Below are 15,467 nucleotides of genomic sequence, written 5' to 3'. Positions count from 1 at the left end.
AGAAAATGTATGATTGTGTGTGGTCCTACCACACCACACAACACAAAAATACACGTAAAATAACAGCTAGAGGGGTAAAATTGTAAATTCACACGTACGTTTCGTTAGTTTCGGGACGGGATGTTACAATCTTGGTTGTAAAGATTGTGTATGGAGAAGCATTCGTTGTGTGTTTTTTATAGGTAGTATTCTAATTGTAAACGCATTAGTATATTTAATAAAAAAATTGACATATATTTTTATAAAATATGATAGGATTTTGACCACCTGCAAAAGTAGGGATAAAAACACTTAAATACTTGCAAGAGTACAAGGTAATTGTAGTATAATCAGCTCTAGCAAAGTCGTTCTCCACAGGGCTACGGATTGAATGAATAATTTGTATCAAACCTAATTCTTAATTAACTACTTAAAACAAAGTTTTAGAAAAGATAGATTTTATGACCTAAAATATTAAAAACGAATTTAATTAAAATTATTAAAGAAATTAGCAAAGTAAAGAAAAAGTTTTGAAAACCAAATTATAAAACACTAGGGTTCCGCCGTCACCTTAACAATCCTATGTAATTTTACTAATTACTTATGAATTATATATGCAACTTTGAAGGTTAGGTTTTCCTTATGCATATTCTCCTTGTGATATTCATGCAAGAACGTATATTTAACCTACAATATGTCTATGATATTCAGATAAAATGTAAACATGCAAGACTCATTAAGTTTTGTGAAAACACTTTGAAAAACCATGCAACCCCTAAGAGCATGATATTCGCCTTAGGTGAAATTACAATTATCAATCGCAAGAAGCAATACTCAATCCTTCGGTGATATTCTGACCGAATTGCATCTGATTACTTATCTAAACATCCTAATGGTAGCGAAGCATTAAGATATAGAGATAGTTTAAACACAGTGATTAATAATTCAAAGTATGTATGCATAATATCATAAGCAATTGAATAAAGACTACATATTTATGCTAAGGCTCGTGGCCTTGCCTTAGCAAACAGAAATTAGTTACGCACAACCATAAACAAAAGGAATTTTATTAAAATATAAAAATGATAGAAAACACCTTGAAAGAAGAATACAAATTGTCAAAGTTTAGCCAAATTCTCCAAATTGATGCGTTCCCTCAAACCCTAATGGCTAAATAGCCTTATTTATACTACTACAAAATAAAAATCTTTACTAGAAAAGGCCTTTTAAAAATAAGGAAACATAATAAAATAAGATAACTAGGAAATACATTCATATTCTAACTTTTGGAAATTTGCCCAACCACAAAGAATCCCACGTTTCTAGATCTTCAATGCTCCAAAACATACCCAAAATGACTTGAATTAAAACTTAGGATATCACGAACATAATTGCAAGAAGGCCTCGAATCCAAAAATATCATCTTGGATGCCAAAAAGCCCAAATAAGCCCAAAACGTCATTTTGACAGCATTGTACGCTGCTCTTTTATTTCTTCGCCATAAATAAATCACTTGGTAAAAAAATTTGAAACTTTGACACAAACAATCCTACATTGGAAATATAATTCAAAATATCAAAATTCTTACAAAAATAACTAATAAATTAATACTAAAATTAAGATAAAATATATAGTATAATATCAACTAATCAAAATACTTTTAGCATAAGCGTCTATTATCAACGAATTTTTATAAAGGGACGTTTTGATATAAATGCCTCGTTTTTAAATGTCATAGACTAAACATCTATTCCTTTTGCAAATTTGATTAAACATTTTCCCTACAATTTTAGTACTTTAATTTTATTTCATTAGAAGTCTATTCACGTTAGCATTCCCTTTTTTTCCTCCTATTTTTATGCATCTCTTATTATGATGATTTAAGATTTTTTTTTTATATTTTTTATTAAAATATTTATTTTAGTAAATTAAATAGAATGTAACAAGACTCGTTGTTAGGTACATTTGGTTATATCAGTACGTTTGATAATAATGGTACATGTAGTTACTTGGTACATTTGAATTTTTGGTCCATTTGGCTTCTTGATACATTTGAATTTTTGGTACATTTAGTTTTTGGTACATTTGAATTTTCGGTACATTTAGTTTTTGGTACATTTGAATTTTTGGTACGTTTGTTTTCAAAACATAAGTTTTATTACTTTTGTCCTAATAATGAGGAATTACTTTAATTAATTTTTTTTTATAGAAAGAATCGTTAACAATGTAAAAGTTTAAATTACTTAAATTAATTTTTTTTATTATTTTATTATTGAAAGAGTCATTAATCAACGGACAATTTGTTAATTCAAAATTATATGATTTATTGTTATTATTTAGCATTATCTACAATAATAAGGATTTATCTTTGATCAACTAAAAGTTGTTTTAGAGACTTATCTACCAAAAAACAAGACTATCTAGAGTATTGTGTATGAATCAAACATATTTTTAAACATTACAAAAAGATGAATATTCATTTTAATATAGTTTATAATTGGGTACGTTTTAATTTGGGGTGGGTATGTTTTCGCTTGACGTTGGTACGTTTTCATTTAATGTTGGTACGTTACCATTTGGCGTGGGTGTACATTTAGATTTGAAAAGTTTAAATTTTTAGACTTAAATATAATTGAAATTATTTAAAATATATAGCAGATATTTAAATATAAATTAATTTAAATTAATATGAAGTAGTTCAAGTCTGAGTATCTTAATCAAATGTTTCAAAAGCTTAATCAAAAACTCAAAAAGCATAAATGTTTAGTCTACAAGAGTCTAAAATGAGTCATCTAATTCTAATTTTCTCTTTTATAAAATACCATGTATCCATTGAAGTTTGGGATTAGTATTAAAACGGATCACGATTATCCCAACGTTTTAATGTTTGACCAATTTACATATATATATGAACCGTCAACTTAACCGAATATGTAAATCGGTCGAATGTCAAAATATTAGATTACAACTAGAGAAAGCTATAGTTAAAACCTTGTGACCCATTTTGCAACTTACTCTAGAACCCCGATAATCTGAAACGTACTATGCCCTTGAGAGCATGTGTTTCTGCCATTGGTTGCCTCACTTTGGGTGACATGATACTAGTGGGGTTAAATCAGACCTCCTCATCCACCCCATATTTGAATGAAAAAGGCAGGAATCCATGACACCAATGGGTCGCCTGAGTGGCCATTCATCCTCCATCTGCTTGTATAAGTATCTTCAAAGATATATATATGAGTGTCACTTCCTGAATGTATGATTCACTGAGGAAGGACCAGATCATATGCATTCTTAGTCACATGCACTTCAAAAAAGAGGTTTAATCTTCTGGGAAATACTTTTTCTCCGACATTTTCACTTGTCCTCTACACATATTCATCTCCTCCGTACCACTATGTGAAGTGCACAACCAACACGCTGCGATTACACACACAAGAAACTTAGAACAGCATACCGGAAAACTGGCCAGCACGCACGCACCTAATATTAGTATTTGTCATAATTCGGAGCACGCACACAACGAGCGACAAGCAGCTAAACTCTCTTTAATTTGTTAGAGGCATGCAAGTGGAATGCTCCTTCACCATGCAGTAGTGTTCATGAGATAATAACAGTAGGGAAATTATCTTTCTTCCACTTCATAAAAGTAGAATATCAGATATCATGATTGATTGCTTAAAGCCTTTTTGACACTAATTAATTTGATAAACCAACTTTTATCCATGCTTTGGATAATATATTATCCCAATATCCATTCAAGAATTACCAAAAAATCAATTAAGCACAGTTAATTAATTTTGTCTTCAGGCATGACAGCAGCTTGGCTAAACATTGCAATTGCTAGGGTTTTGCATGCAGGGTTTTCGAAAATTTTGATGGTTTTCAACCAGCAGGAAGTGATGGTTACATAATTCATCTGCAGTTCTCATGTTATAATTAACGTCGTTACTCCAAAAGAATGAAAATTACGAAAAACAAAAAAGCAGCTCCTGATTTGATGATTCAAACATTCACAAGTTGCTGAACCTGCAATCACATCTGCATTGCGATTTCATTAATGTTGAAGTAAGTCCCTTTTTTTTGGTAGGTTAACTGTAATCCAAGTACTTACCAGTTTATTAGACAGTAATTTAGACGGCCTAGATTTTTGGTAGGTTGACTGTAACCAAGTACTTACCAGACAGTAATTTAGACAGCTTAGAGCATTATCAAAGAAGATGTTAAACAATCTACACCAGCAATAACAGTAAACAAAAAGAAAGACATCATTTGTGTTTTCAGTCAAAATGTCAATTATTATGTGGCATGACGTGAATTGACATCAAATGTGATTGCTATAAAATTTGACCGTGACTTCAAAAATTGATTAATAAATGTTTTTAATGTTTTCTATTACTTTTACTATTGTTTTTTGTTCTAAAAATGTTTATTACAAGGATAATGTTAGGGATACCAAATTTTTAATCCAAATTTATAAACCAAATCATGTGTCATCAATAAGAAACAAACACGTTAATCGACACTTAGTTAATAATCCAATCATCTACAACCACATCATTTAGTTTGCAAATTTGGTTGAAAAATTTTGATCTCCCTAGCATTACTCTTATTACAATTATGAAAAAGTAAATAATGTGATAAATAATAATTTAATTTGACATAATGGATAGAGAACAAAATTTAAAAAAAGATCAAAGTGTTATATAAGCTTCCAAATTTAAATTTTATGTTTAAAATTTGACATCTCTTTTGGAGATCCTTTTACAAATTAGCTCAGTTACACTCAATAAACTCAAAACTGTTAACATAGAAAGCCGCAAACCAGAAAACAAAAGTCAGTAGAAGCTAATCGATAAAATTATGGGAAATTTAACAAAAAGCTTCTATTACTGTTCACTTTAACGAAAAATCACATTTTTACACTAAAAAGTCAATCATGGACTATTCACTTTACCCCTTATTTTGTCATTATCATTAAAACTCAAAGTTTTCAAACTATTTTCATTAGTTTTCTTTAAAATTATTGTGTTGATGAAACACAAAGACCACTTTGAAAAAAAAGCACAAAAAAACAAACGAGGAAGTGGGTCTGCAATATCTTTGTACATAGGAAAGTGATTAAAGGAAAAGAAAACATATTAGTGGCCAAGTTGGAGGAGTTGGAGAGGGAAATGAACTGATTGACTAACTGATCAGACATAAAGAAAGGTTAAAATATCATTAATATTCGCTAATAAGAGGTTGATGAAACATCTCAACTAAAGAGGAGATTTTCTAATGAAAGGTTTGTAGTGAGCCAAACAGGGTTGCTTTAGTTGGTAAAGGTATGTTTATGGTTAATCTCAATCTAAGTTTGATCTCGTTACCTGTAGTTCTCATTGGTTCGCAATCTATAGATTATTACGTAAATTTATATTAGTGACAACTGTTAATTAGGTGTCACACACAAGTCCTTTCTGCTTGAAATTGTGGATATGTCTTGACACTGGTGGTGAGAGTTGCAATCTCCCCTAAAACTTTGTACCTCAAAAAAAAAAAAAAAAAAGTTTGTAGTGGATTCATTTCAATAATTCACACACATATATTTGGATAGAGCGCCGAAGTCCCAAAATCTTATGTCCTTGTTTAGGTATTTAGATTTTTTGTTGAACAATTTCCCCACGTACAGTGCTATTAGAAGGCAGGGCGAAGAGTTCATTAATTGCGAAAAAAACTTTTCCGGAGCGGAAATATATCTCTTGTTTCTGTCTCTCTTGACTTGAAAGTATATATACATGCAAATTCTTCTCATGCTATATGACGAGAGACAAAGAAAAATAATATACATGTGTCGTGCAAGTTCTTTTCATACAACAAAATCTCGATAAATGAATGTTCGATAAAATAATTAGCTCAGTTAAATAATAGAATCTTCTGGCCCTAACATGGACTAGTGTAGATAATAACTTCACTAAATGCATAAGACAATATTTTTTTTAAAATCCTTTAAGGTCCAGTAAATATATATAATAATTGATGAAATGCATGAAAGAAATGACACATAAAATTCATAATAAATACTTTAGAATTTTTTTGCTTAACAAATTCTATTTTCTCAATTCAGCTGTTTCTACAAATATGCGTCCACAGCCGGTTTGCTTTTTCATTGTACCTAACAGAACTGAACCTCATCTCTAGTTTTTTGCCTTTTCTAGAGTTCTTATCCAGTCAATGCAAGACCTCGTAGAGAAACAAGATATGCTGTGGAGTCTAAGAGATTACGTGTATATATAGAGAGATTAGATTCTTGTACATAAAACATCTTGAAACACTTTATCTTCTTGGGGATTTATTTTTAAAACACTTGATCTTCTTGTTCTTAAATTATCTTAAAAGTTTTAAGGGAATTTTAACGAAACATTCCCGGTACTGTTTACTTTTAACAATCTTTTTCATTAAAACTAAAGGTTTTTTTAGATTTTCGTTAGTTTTCTTACGTTGTTTTAAAGCCCTAAACCCTCTACTTGTATCTTTGTTTTCTCAATAAGATACATGAATTTTTGTTTTATTTATTTATTATATACATGCATCTTTGATTCTTAACCACCAACAAAAAAAAAAACAAAAACAAAAACCATAAAATTCTGAATTATCGATAAATTAATAAATTATTCATTTATTGATATAATAATAACTTCTTTAACTAATAATTTTTCTTAGTTCTAAATTTCTAACATTATTCATTTATATAAAATTTCACCATACACCGAACCCTCAAACAATAATATCCCCAATCGATCCATTTCCTAGGTCTAACCTTAAAAATATTTTGTTTTATGCTTAAGCAAATAAAGATACAATCGTACAACAACGGGATATTAAAATAGAAAAAAATTAATAAAAACAGAGTTTGCAGTTCTGAAAGAAATTGCAAACGACTAAAAAACTTAACAAAACTGAGGTGTAACTTGTGAGGGCGTGGGCTGGCACGAGCCTACTAAAACCACAGCACAATCGGCACGAGCACCCTGTGTGCCTTCAAAGCTTCAACCTTAAACGTCTTTCCCTTTCTAGTCTTTAAATCTCCAACCATCTCGAAAACGACTCACTTAATTATTTGATTTCATTTTCTTAATTACATCACAAGAATTAAATTAGTCTGCTTTCAACATATAATAATGCATATGTATAGTTTGATGTGCAAATAATTGATTAAGTTGGTAAATCACCGAATACTATTAAGCGCTCTTTTAGGTATGAGCCAAAACGAACTAAGTTTTAACTCTAATCGACAAAGTTAAGATTGAATGTCTCTATCCCAAATCTACATAGTTATCTGATCACATACGTATCTCTATAGAATTTTAAGCACTCGTACGTCAAGCTAATTGAATTTGAACTACTTTGGCTCTTTTCCGTGGTTTTCCTTTGTGATCACGCTTCCATTCTTCTTTAGTTGAAATAGAAAGATTGTCAGTTGTGATCGAATTCTTTTTTGAAAAACTTAATAGAAGCTTGCATTAGATAATTTTTCGTTTTTATTTAATTATAAATGTTTCTAAATAAGAAAATAAGGAAAAAATCACCATTACATATAAATTTAGGAACAAATTATTTTCAAAAATTGGATTAATTGAGAGAAAAGAAACAAATATTTTCTTTATGAAAAAAATTCTTTAGTAATTTCCTTACCATACATGAACAAGTGCCTCACGTGACTAGCCGTTAATGACATCACCGTCCACAGTGGCGCCGTGCGGACTATAAAAACTCATCGTCCTCCTTCACCAGTCTCTCCTTATCGACCTACTCCAAGCCCCCTTCTTCTCCGTCAAACAAAAATAACAGACAAAAATTAAATTCGGATAAAAATATTTTAGAGAGAGAAAGAGAAAGATAAAGCGAGAGAGAGAGAGAGAGAGAGAGAGAGAGAGAGAGAGAGAGAGAATTCTCCGATTTCCTGGAAGACGAGGATGGCGGCGCCGTTAACGGACGGAGGCGGAGGACTGGTGGTTCTGTCGAATTCCGTCAACAAGGTGGAATCTTCGTCGGTCAATGGCTGCTTGGCGAGCACGGAGGAGCCGACAAGGAGGCCGATTCTGATTTTCCTGTTCTTTCACAAGGCAATTCGGAAGGAGCTCGATGCGCTCCACCGATTGGCCATGGCCTTCGCCACCGGAAAAAGAACTGATATTCGGCCACTGCTCGAGCGCTACCATTTTTTGAGATCGATTTACAAGCACCACTCCAATGCCGAAGACGAGGTCATTGATTTTTCTCTCTATTTATTGGATTCGTTTTCGTTGAGTTTTGAAATCGCATTCAGGAATTTCAATTTGTTCGAAGAAATTAGTTTATTCTGAATTTTGATAATTGTTGATTTCTGAATTATAGCTGTATGTCTTGGTTTCTTGTGTATAATCTTTAATATTAGTGAAGGTTTTGCTGCAATTGCATGTGTGTTGGTAAAGATTGCAATTTTATTTCTAGCATTTTAAGATATCATGATCATGTGTTGATATGGCTTTGTTCAATTTCCGAACCGAGATAGTGTTTCGTTTTATATCATCAAAGTAGAGTTAATATTCAATGGCTGCACTTGAACTGTATTCTGTTTTTCAAAATTTTCTTTCTTGTTTAAGTTTTCTATCAGCTTGGCCATGCAACGTCACGCGAACATTTTGTTTTCCGCTGCATCTTCTCTTCTATTTATGGTTTCTAACACTTGTAGTCCCATCAGAACAAAGAATTAATAAAAAGGCCCAAGCTTCTTTCTATCTTTCCAGATCAAGTGATTGTTTTTGGAAATTCAGGTAATCTTTCCAGCTCTTGATATACGCGTGAAGAATGTAGCACAAACGTACTCCCTTGAGCATAAGGGCGAAACAAATCTTTTTGATCATCTATTTGAGCTGCTAAGTTCGAATGCGAAAGATGATGAAAATTTCCCAAGAGAGCTAGCGTCTTGTACAGGAGCCCTACAAACATCAGTTAGCCAACACCTGGCAAAGGAGGAGCAACAGGTGCTGATTCATTTTTTGAAGTTTGAATCTTGACTCTTTTTTTAATATACCACCAGTTGGGCCAACGTGTTATTCCTAATCACTTACATGTTATTTGTAATTGCTTTTTATAGATGAAAAAAATGGAAAGAGAGTTTTTAAAATAGTTGGTATTCGTATAATATTTTCTAGTGGTAATACTATGATGTGGCTGCATATGTGGTTATACTATGTCAGTTTGTGATAAGCTCCTGGTGGCGTTCTATGGGAAGTATAATAACCATTAATGATCATCACTTTTGGTAGTTTACTTATTTTTCCACATGAAATTCCATAACTAAATGTACTGGCCAAGCAAATCCAACTTTGCAATTTTGGTCCATTAGGGGCTATGACAAGTTCGAAAATCTGATGATCACCATAGGTACTGAACACAAAGTTTCCCGACAAAGTTCAACCACTAATATACTGTCAGTTGAGTTTCTGCCTTGGAATGTTTTCTATTAGGAGCTACAAAACTGTCTGATCAACATCACTTTTGGTAGCAAGCACATGTATTCCACACAAAATCCCCTCTCTATGTGCATCAAGTTGTCTCTGTTAGCGTGTACTCTCTCTCTCTCTCTCTCTCACACACACACACACACACACACACACACACACACACACACACACACACACACACATACAAACACACACACACACATCAACGACAAGGAAACCCCACACATCTGCAGTAGGAGGGGAATGGAGGAACTACGGTAAACTAAAGGACCCCCTGGGAGATCTTTCTTCATATAGTATGAGCACCATAATAGCTGTCCTTACGAACTGGAAGAGGTGAAGACTTATGCTTCTTGGAAAACTTCCGTTTGTCAACCAAGGGACCTCCTTGGAGGTCTTTATTCATATTTCAGAAATGTTCTTTTATGCTGAACTTAGACAGTGAGATCGGAACTTATTTTCAGTTTTATTTTTGGCAGGTCCTTCCCTTGCTCATTGAGAAATTTTCAGTTGAAGAGCAGGCAGCTCTGGTCTGGCAGTTTCTATGCAGCATTCCTGTGAATATGATGGCCGAGTTCCTTCCATGGCTTTCATCATCTGTTTCACCTGATGAACATCAGGATTTGCGAAAATGCTTAAGCAAGATTGTTCCAGAGGAAAAGCTTCTTCAACAAGTAATGTTTAGAGTTGGTCAAAGAATTCAGTTTTTTTTAGTATTGCTCTCCAAATGCACATAACTGACAGCTCTTTGTTACTTGAAGGTCATTTTCACCTGGATGGGAGGTAGAAACAGTGTTGACATGTTCGAAAGCTGTCTAGATGCCCCTCAGTTCCAATGTTGTGTGGATTCTGGTGCTAGCACATCAAGTCAACATATGGAGAAGAAAAATTCTGCATGCGAGTGCAGGACTGGGAAAAGGAAGTACTTAGAGTCAAGTACTGATGTTTCTGATAACATTGCAGGGCACCCAATAAATGAAATACTTCTTTGGCATAATGCCATTAAAGGGGAGTTAAATGAGATAGCTGAGGAGGCTAGGAAGATACAACGTTATGGAGATTTTACTAATATATCGGCTTTCAATGAGAGGTTGCAATTTATTGCTGAAGTTTGCATCTTTCACAGGTATGTCTACATATCTATCATGTATCTGATGGAAAGTCAACTCATTTAACTTCTGCTGGATTTTAGTTTTTCTTCCATTTTGAATAACGTGTGGTTAGTAAAAAGTTTCTACTATGCTTGCATGAATTGGTACTGCAACATGTTAAAGCTAATATGTCATAGGGTATGATTCAGTTTTGGTATTAAATTTTTAATAATTCCAGTTTTTCCCTGTTCTCTACTCTTTGAATTGTTTATGTCACTTGATGTATCATTTAGAGTCTGCTCCTAATGAATTCCTAGCCTGCACTTGTGACTATATCTTAATTTCTCTCCTTTTTATTTTAACATCACTTATTTGCTGATTTCAGTATTGCTGAGGACAAGGTCATATTTCCAGCGGTTGATGGAAAAATTTCCTTTTTCCAAGAGCATGCAGAAGAAGAAAGTCAATTCAATGAATTCAGGTGTTTGATTGAAAATATTCAAAGTGCAGGAGCCATCTCTACTTCCGCTGATTTTTATGCAAAGTTATGTTCTCATGCTGATCAAATAATGGAAACTATCCAGAGGCACTTCAGCAATGAAGAAGTTCAGGTAAAGTTTCTTTATTGTTACAATAATTCTTCTGGATTTTTTGGGTGCTTTTATAAGTTGTGGAAAGTTGATGCGTTACCTCATAGAAATTATATTTAAATGATAATGAATTGGTAACACAGCATGTTTGATAATTATTAGATAATAGATACTAGAAACTATAGAATTAATATCCCATCTAATTCCTAACGGTAATTGTTCCATTCCCTGCATATCTAGGTTCTTCCACTTGCTCGAGAGCACTTCAGCTTCAAAAGGCAGCGTGAACTTTTGTATCAATCTTTGTGTATGATGCCCTTAAGACTGATTGAGCGTGTTTTGCCTTGGCTGGTTGGAACGTTGACTGAAGATGAAACAAAGAATTTTCTCAAAAACATGCAGTTAGCAGGTTCTGTATTTATTGTTTATGTTCACCTTTTAATTGAAAAATATTAATAAAAAAGTTTACTAGTCACTTTCTATTCTGACATCTTGTTTATGATTCAGCTCCAGTGCCTGATTCTGCTTTAGTAACACTCTTTTCGGGATGGGCATGCAAGGCTCGTAGTCAGGGTTCATGCTTGTCGTCAAGTGCAATTGGTTGCTGTCCTGTTAAAAGCTTCACTGATATTGAAGAAGGTTTTGTTCGTTCAGCATGTGCGTGTTCTTCCGCATCGTCTGCTAGAGACAGCCTGACACCAGCTCAAGCAAATAATGTGAAGAGGCCAGCCAAACGAAATGTTTCTATGTCATGCAATGGTAGTGACCAGTCCTGCTGTGTCCCAGGTTTAGGAGTGAACAGAAATAATCTTGGGCCGAGTTCTCTTTTTGGGGCCAAGTCTTTGCGATCCTTATCTTTCAGCTCTGGTGCCCCATCACTGAATTCCAGTCTTTTTGTCTGGGAAACGGATCATTCTTCTTCTGATATTGGCTGTGGGGAACGCCCTATTGATACTATTTTTAAATTTCATAAAGCCATACGCAAAGATTTGGAGTATTTAGATAGTGAATCTGGAAAGCTTAGTTATTGTGATGAAACCACTCTCCGGCAGTTCATAGGAAGGTTTCGTTTACTGTGGGGATTATACAGAGCGCATAGTAATGCGGAGGATGATATAGTGTTTCCTGCGCTGGAATCCAAAGAGGCGCTTCATAATGTGAGTCACTCATACACACTAGACCATAAACAGGAGGAGAAATTATTTGAAGATATCTCATGTGTTCTGTCAGAGCTTTCTCAACTTCATGAAAGCTTGCAAAAGGATCACATGGACGAGGATTCAGCTGGAAGTAGCATTAGCTTTTCTGCTGCTAATGGTAACTACTCTAAAAAGTATGACGAGCTAGCTACGAAGCTTCAAGGAATGTGCAAATCTATCAAAGTTACACTTGATCAGCATATTTTCAGGGAAGAACTGGAGCTGTGGCCATTATTCGGCAGACACTTCACTGTGGAGGAGCAAGACAAAATAGTTGGCCGCATTATTGGGACCACGGGTGCTGAGGTGCTCCAATCAATGTTACCATGGGTGACTTCCGCACTTACTCAGGATGAACAGAACAAAATGATGGACACGTGGAAGCAAGCAACTAAAAATACAATGTTCAATGAGTGGCTTAATGAATGCTGGAAAGGAATTTCAGAATTAACTTCACAGACTGAAACATCGGAAAGTAGCACTCCTCAAAAAGGTTTGTATCATGATCCAGGTGTTTTTGTCGAAGATAAACACACAGTTAAGGCATTCAATCCACCATGTCGAATGAGGGCTATGCCTTTGTCCTGACTCCTAATAGGAGATATTAGACTTTTTAGTACCGTCAAGTTAATTTTTGAATGCCCAACTTGATTTTGGGAACACAAGTACCAGCTGGACCCCAATTATACTTCTGAGCTTCAGTGAATTTAATGTCTAAAAAGCTGCCTCTTAACTGGATTAATTTAGCTTATCTCAACTTTTATTTTGTTTTAGGGATTGAATTTCAAGAAAGCTTGGATCAGACTGATCAGATGTTCAAACCTGGTTGGAAGGATATTTTCCGTATGAATCAAAATGAACTTGAGTCAGAGATCAGAAAGGTTTATCGTGATGCGACTCTTGATCCAAGGAGAAAGGCATATCTTGTGCAGAATCTTATGACTAGGTTAGTGCTATACTAACCTTCTAGAATTTCTCAGATTACTACACTATCTTATTCTGACACAAAAACTAGATCATGACGTCTAAAAAACATTACCCTATTGGCCAAAATTCCTAAATAATGATCGACTCTTTTATTTCAGCCGCTGGATAGCTACTCAGCAGAAATTACCTCAAGAAATAGCAGGAGAATCGTATAATGGTGAAGACATGGTTGGACACTCACCAGTGTATCGAGATGCTGAGAAAAAAGAGTTTGGGTGTGAACACTATAAAAGAAACTGTAAACTCCGAGCTGCTTGCTGTGGCAAGTTATTTACATGTAGATTTTGCCATGACAATGTGAGCGATCATTCAATGGATAGGTACTTCTCAATTATCAACACTTATATTTCAAGTTACATCACATTAACTTTATTCTTCTTCTTCTTTTTGGGGTAATACCTCTGACTTTCTCTTAACCATTGCAGGAAAGCAACATCTGAAATGATGTGCATGCGCTGCCTGACCGTTCAGCCCGTTGGGCCAATATGCACTACACCTTCATGCAATGGACTCTCCATGGCAAAGTACTATTGCAATATATGTAAATTTTTTGACGATGAAAGGTATATGAGTTCTTAATTGAAATTTCAAATTTGTACATATTTAATCATTAATTCTGATAATTAGTGAATTCTTATGTGTAAATTACATCTTCCTTTTACAATTTCAGGACTGTGTATCATTGCCCATTTTGCAATTTATGCCGACTCGGAAAGGGTCTTGGCATTGACTTCTTTCATTGCATGACATGCAATTGTTGCCTGGGGATAAAGTTAGTGAACCACAAGTGCCTGGAGAAGAGTTTAGAAACAAATTGCCCCATCTGCTGTGATTTCTTATTCACATCAAGTGCAACGGTTCGAGCTCTGCCTTGTGGCCACTACATGCATTCTGCTTGCTTTCAGGTCTCTGTTTTTATAAAGCTTCTTTTTAATCCATTTGCCATGTGCTTTTCTCCTTTCCTTTTAAAAGAAAGTAAAACTAAACTACTGTGTTGTTTTCTATTAGGCATACACTTCCAGTCACTATACTTGTCCAATTTGCAGCAAATCTTTGGGAGATATGGCGGTAAGAGGATTTCTCGTTTTGTTTTTTAACTTTTTTCTTCTTCTTTTATCGTTACTGGAGAAGCTTTGTCATTATCTCTTGAGATCCTTTATGAAACCGAACTGTGAGATCTTTCTTAATCTCTATACCTACTCAGGTTTACTTTGGCATGCTTGATGCATTATTGGCTGCCGAGCAGCTTCCAGAGGAATACAGGAACCGTTGTCAGGTACATTGCTTCTACTCATTTTACTATATTCATGTTCTCAAAGTTAGTCGTCTTGACATGCTGAATTAGTAAGTCTCCTATCTCAAAGAAGATTACAGGTTCTACGTTATGTTACTTCCGTCTCCTTCAAACTTGCGACTTGGTCTTCATATGTTTAATTTGACGATATTATTTGTTCTGTTACTTTTCATTTCCTTAAAGATGGGGCATGTCTTCACTCGCGATAGATGCAATACTTTGCCGAAATTTAGAGGCATAATAGTAAAGGAACCATCTGACAAATTAATTTTCCAACCAGGACATTCTATGTAACGACTGTGATCGAAAGGGTACCTCACGGTTTCACTGGCTCTATCACAAGTGCGGGAACTGCGGATCTTACAACACCAGGGTGATCAAGGGGGAGACATCAAATACCGACTGCTCAACATCGAACTAAAGACAGGTTTTATTTTTTTGACAAAGAGATGTATACATGTTGGTTTGTAGATATTTGTACAGGCAATTCAATTTTCCCGTGACCATAAAAGTGGTTATTTGACATGCGACACAGCAATTTTGTAGAAGCCTGGCAAACATCATCCTGCCTTGGTTTCGAGATATTCGTTTTTCGAACATATAGACGGAGGAAGTAAACAGAGCGCATTGAAAGCCATCTGTATATAAATTTGCTAGTGTCGCTTTTTCTTTGGTGATGTAAATTTTTCGATCCATGATCTCGTTGGATTTTTCCCTCCTTTCTTACGTTAACGTTTTCGGTCCTATTTACTCGAACTGTAATTTTTTTCACCACGCTTCGTTCACTCTCTGTCCAAAAGTTGCACCTGAGACTCATACGCAAGGGCATTTTTACTTCC

At 34.5% G+C, this 15,467-nt stretch overlaps 1 protein-coding gene across 2 annotated transcripts; it reads left to right on the top strand.

Moving 5' to 3' along the window:
- The first annotated feature begins 7,783 nt into the window (after positions 1-7,783).
- LOC137711010 (zinc finger protein BRUTUS-like) lies at positions 7,784-15,154 on the top strand. Of its 2 annotated transcripts, XM_068450201.1 has the most exons (14): positions 7,784-8,225; positions 8,775-8,984; positions 9,947-10,141; positions 10,229-10,593; positions 10,944-11,169; positions 11,389-11,557; positions 11,656-12,840; positions 13,122-13,293; positions 13,433-13,654; positions 13,760-13,897; positions 14,005-14,239; positions 14,343-14,402; positions 14,539-14,610; positions 14,909-15,154. In XM_068450201.1, the coding sequence occupies exons 1-14, from the start codon at positions 7,935-7,937 to the stop codon at positions 15,047-15,049; spliced, it is 3,681 nt and encodes a 1,226-aa protein (XP_068306302.1). In that variant the 5' UTR covers positions 7,784-7,934; the 3' UTR covers positions 15,050-15,154. The 2 variants fall into 2 exon arrangements, with proteins under 2 accessions (XP_068306302.1, XP_068306303.1); XM_068450202.1 differs by lacking the exons at positions 7,784-8,225; positions 8,775-8,984 and adding an exon at positions 9,630-9,803.
- The last annotated feature ends 313 nt before the right edge of the window (positions 15,155-15,467 follow it).

This window comes from Pyrus communis, chromosome 12 (assembly GCF_963583255.1).
Source record: "Pyrus communis chromosome 12, drPyrComm1.1, whole genome shotgun sequence".
Classification (NCBI taxonomy): domain Eukaryota; kingdom Viridiplantae; phylum Streptophyta; class Magnoliopsida; order Rosales; family Rosaceae; genus Pyrus; species Pyrus communis.
Note: the sequence above shows the minus strand (reverse complement) of the source record. Positions and strands in the feature narration are given on the sequence as shown.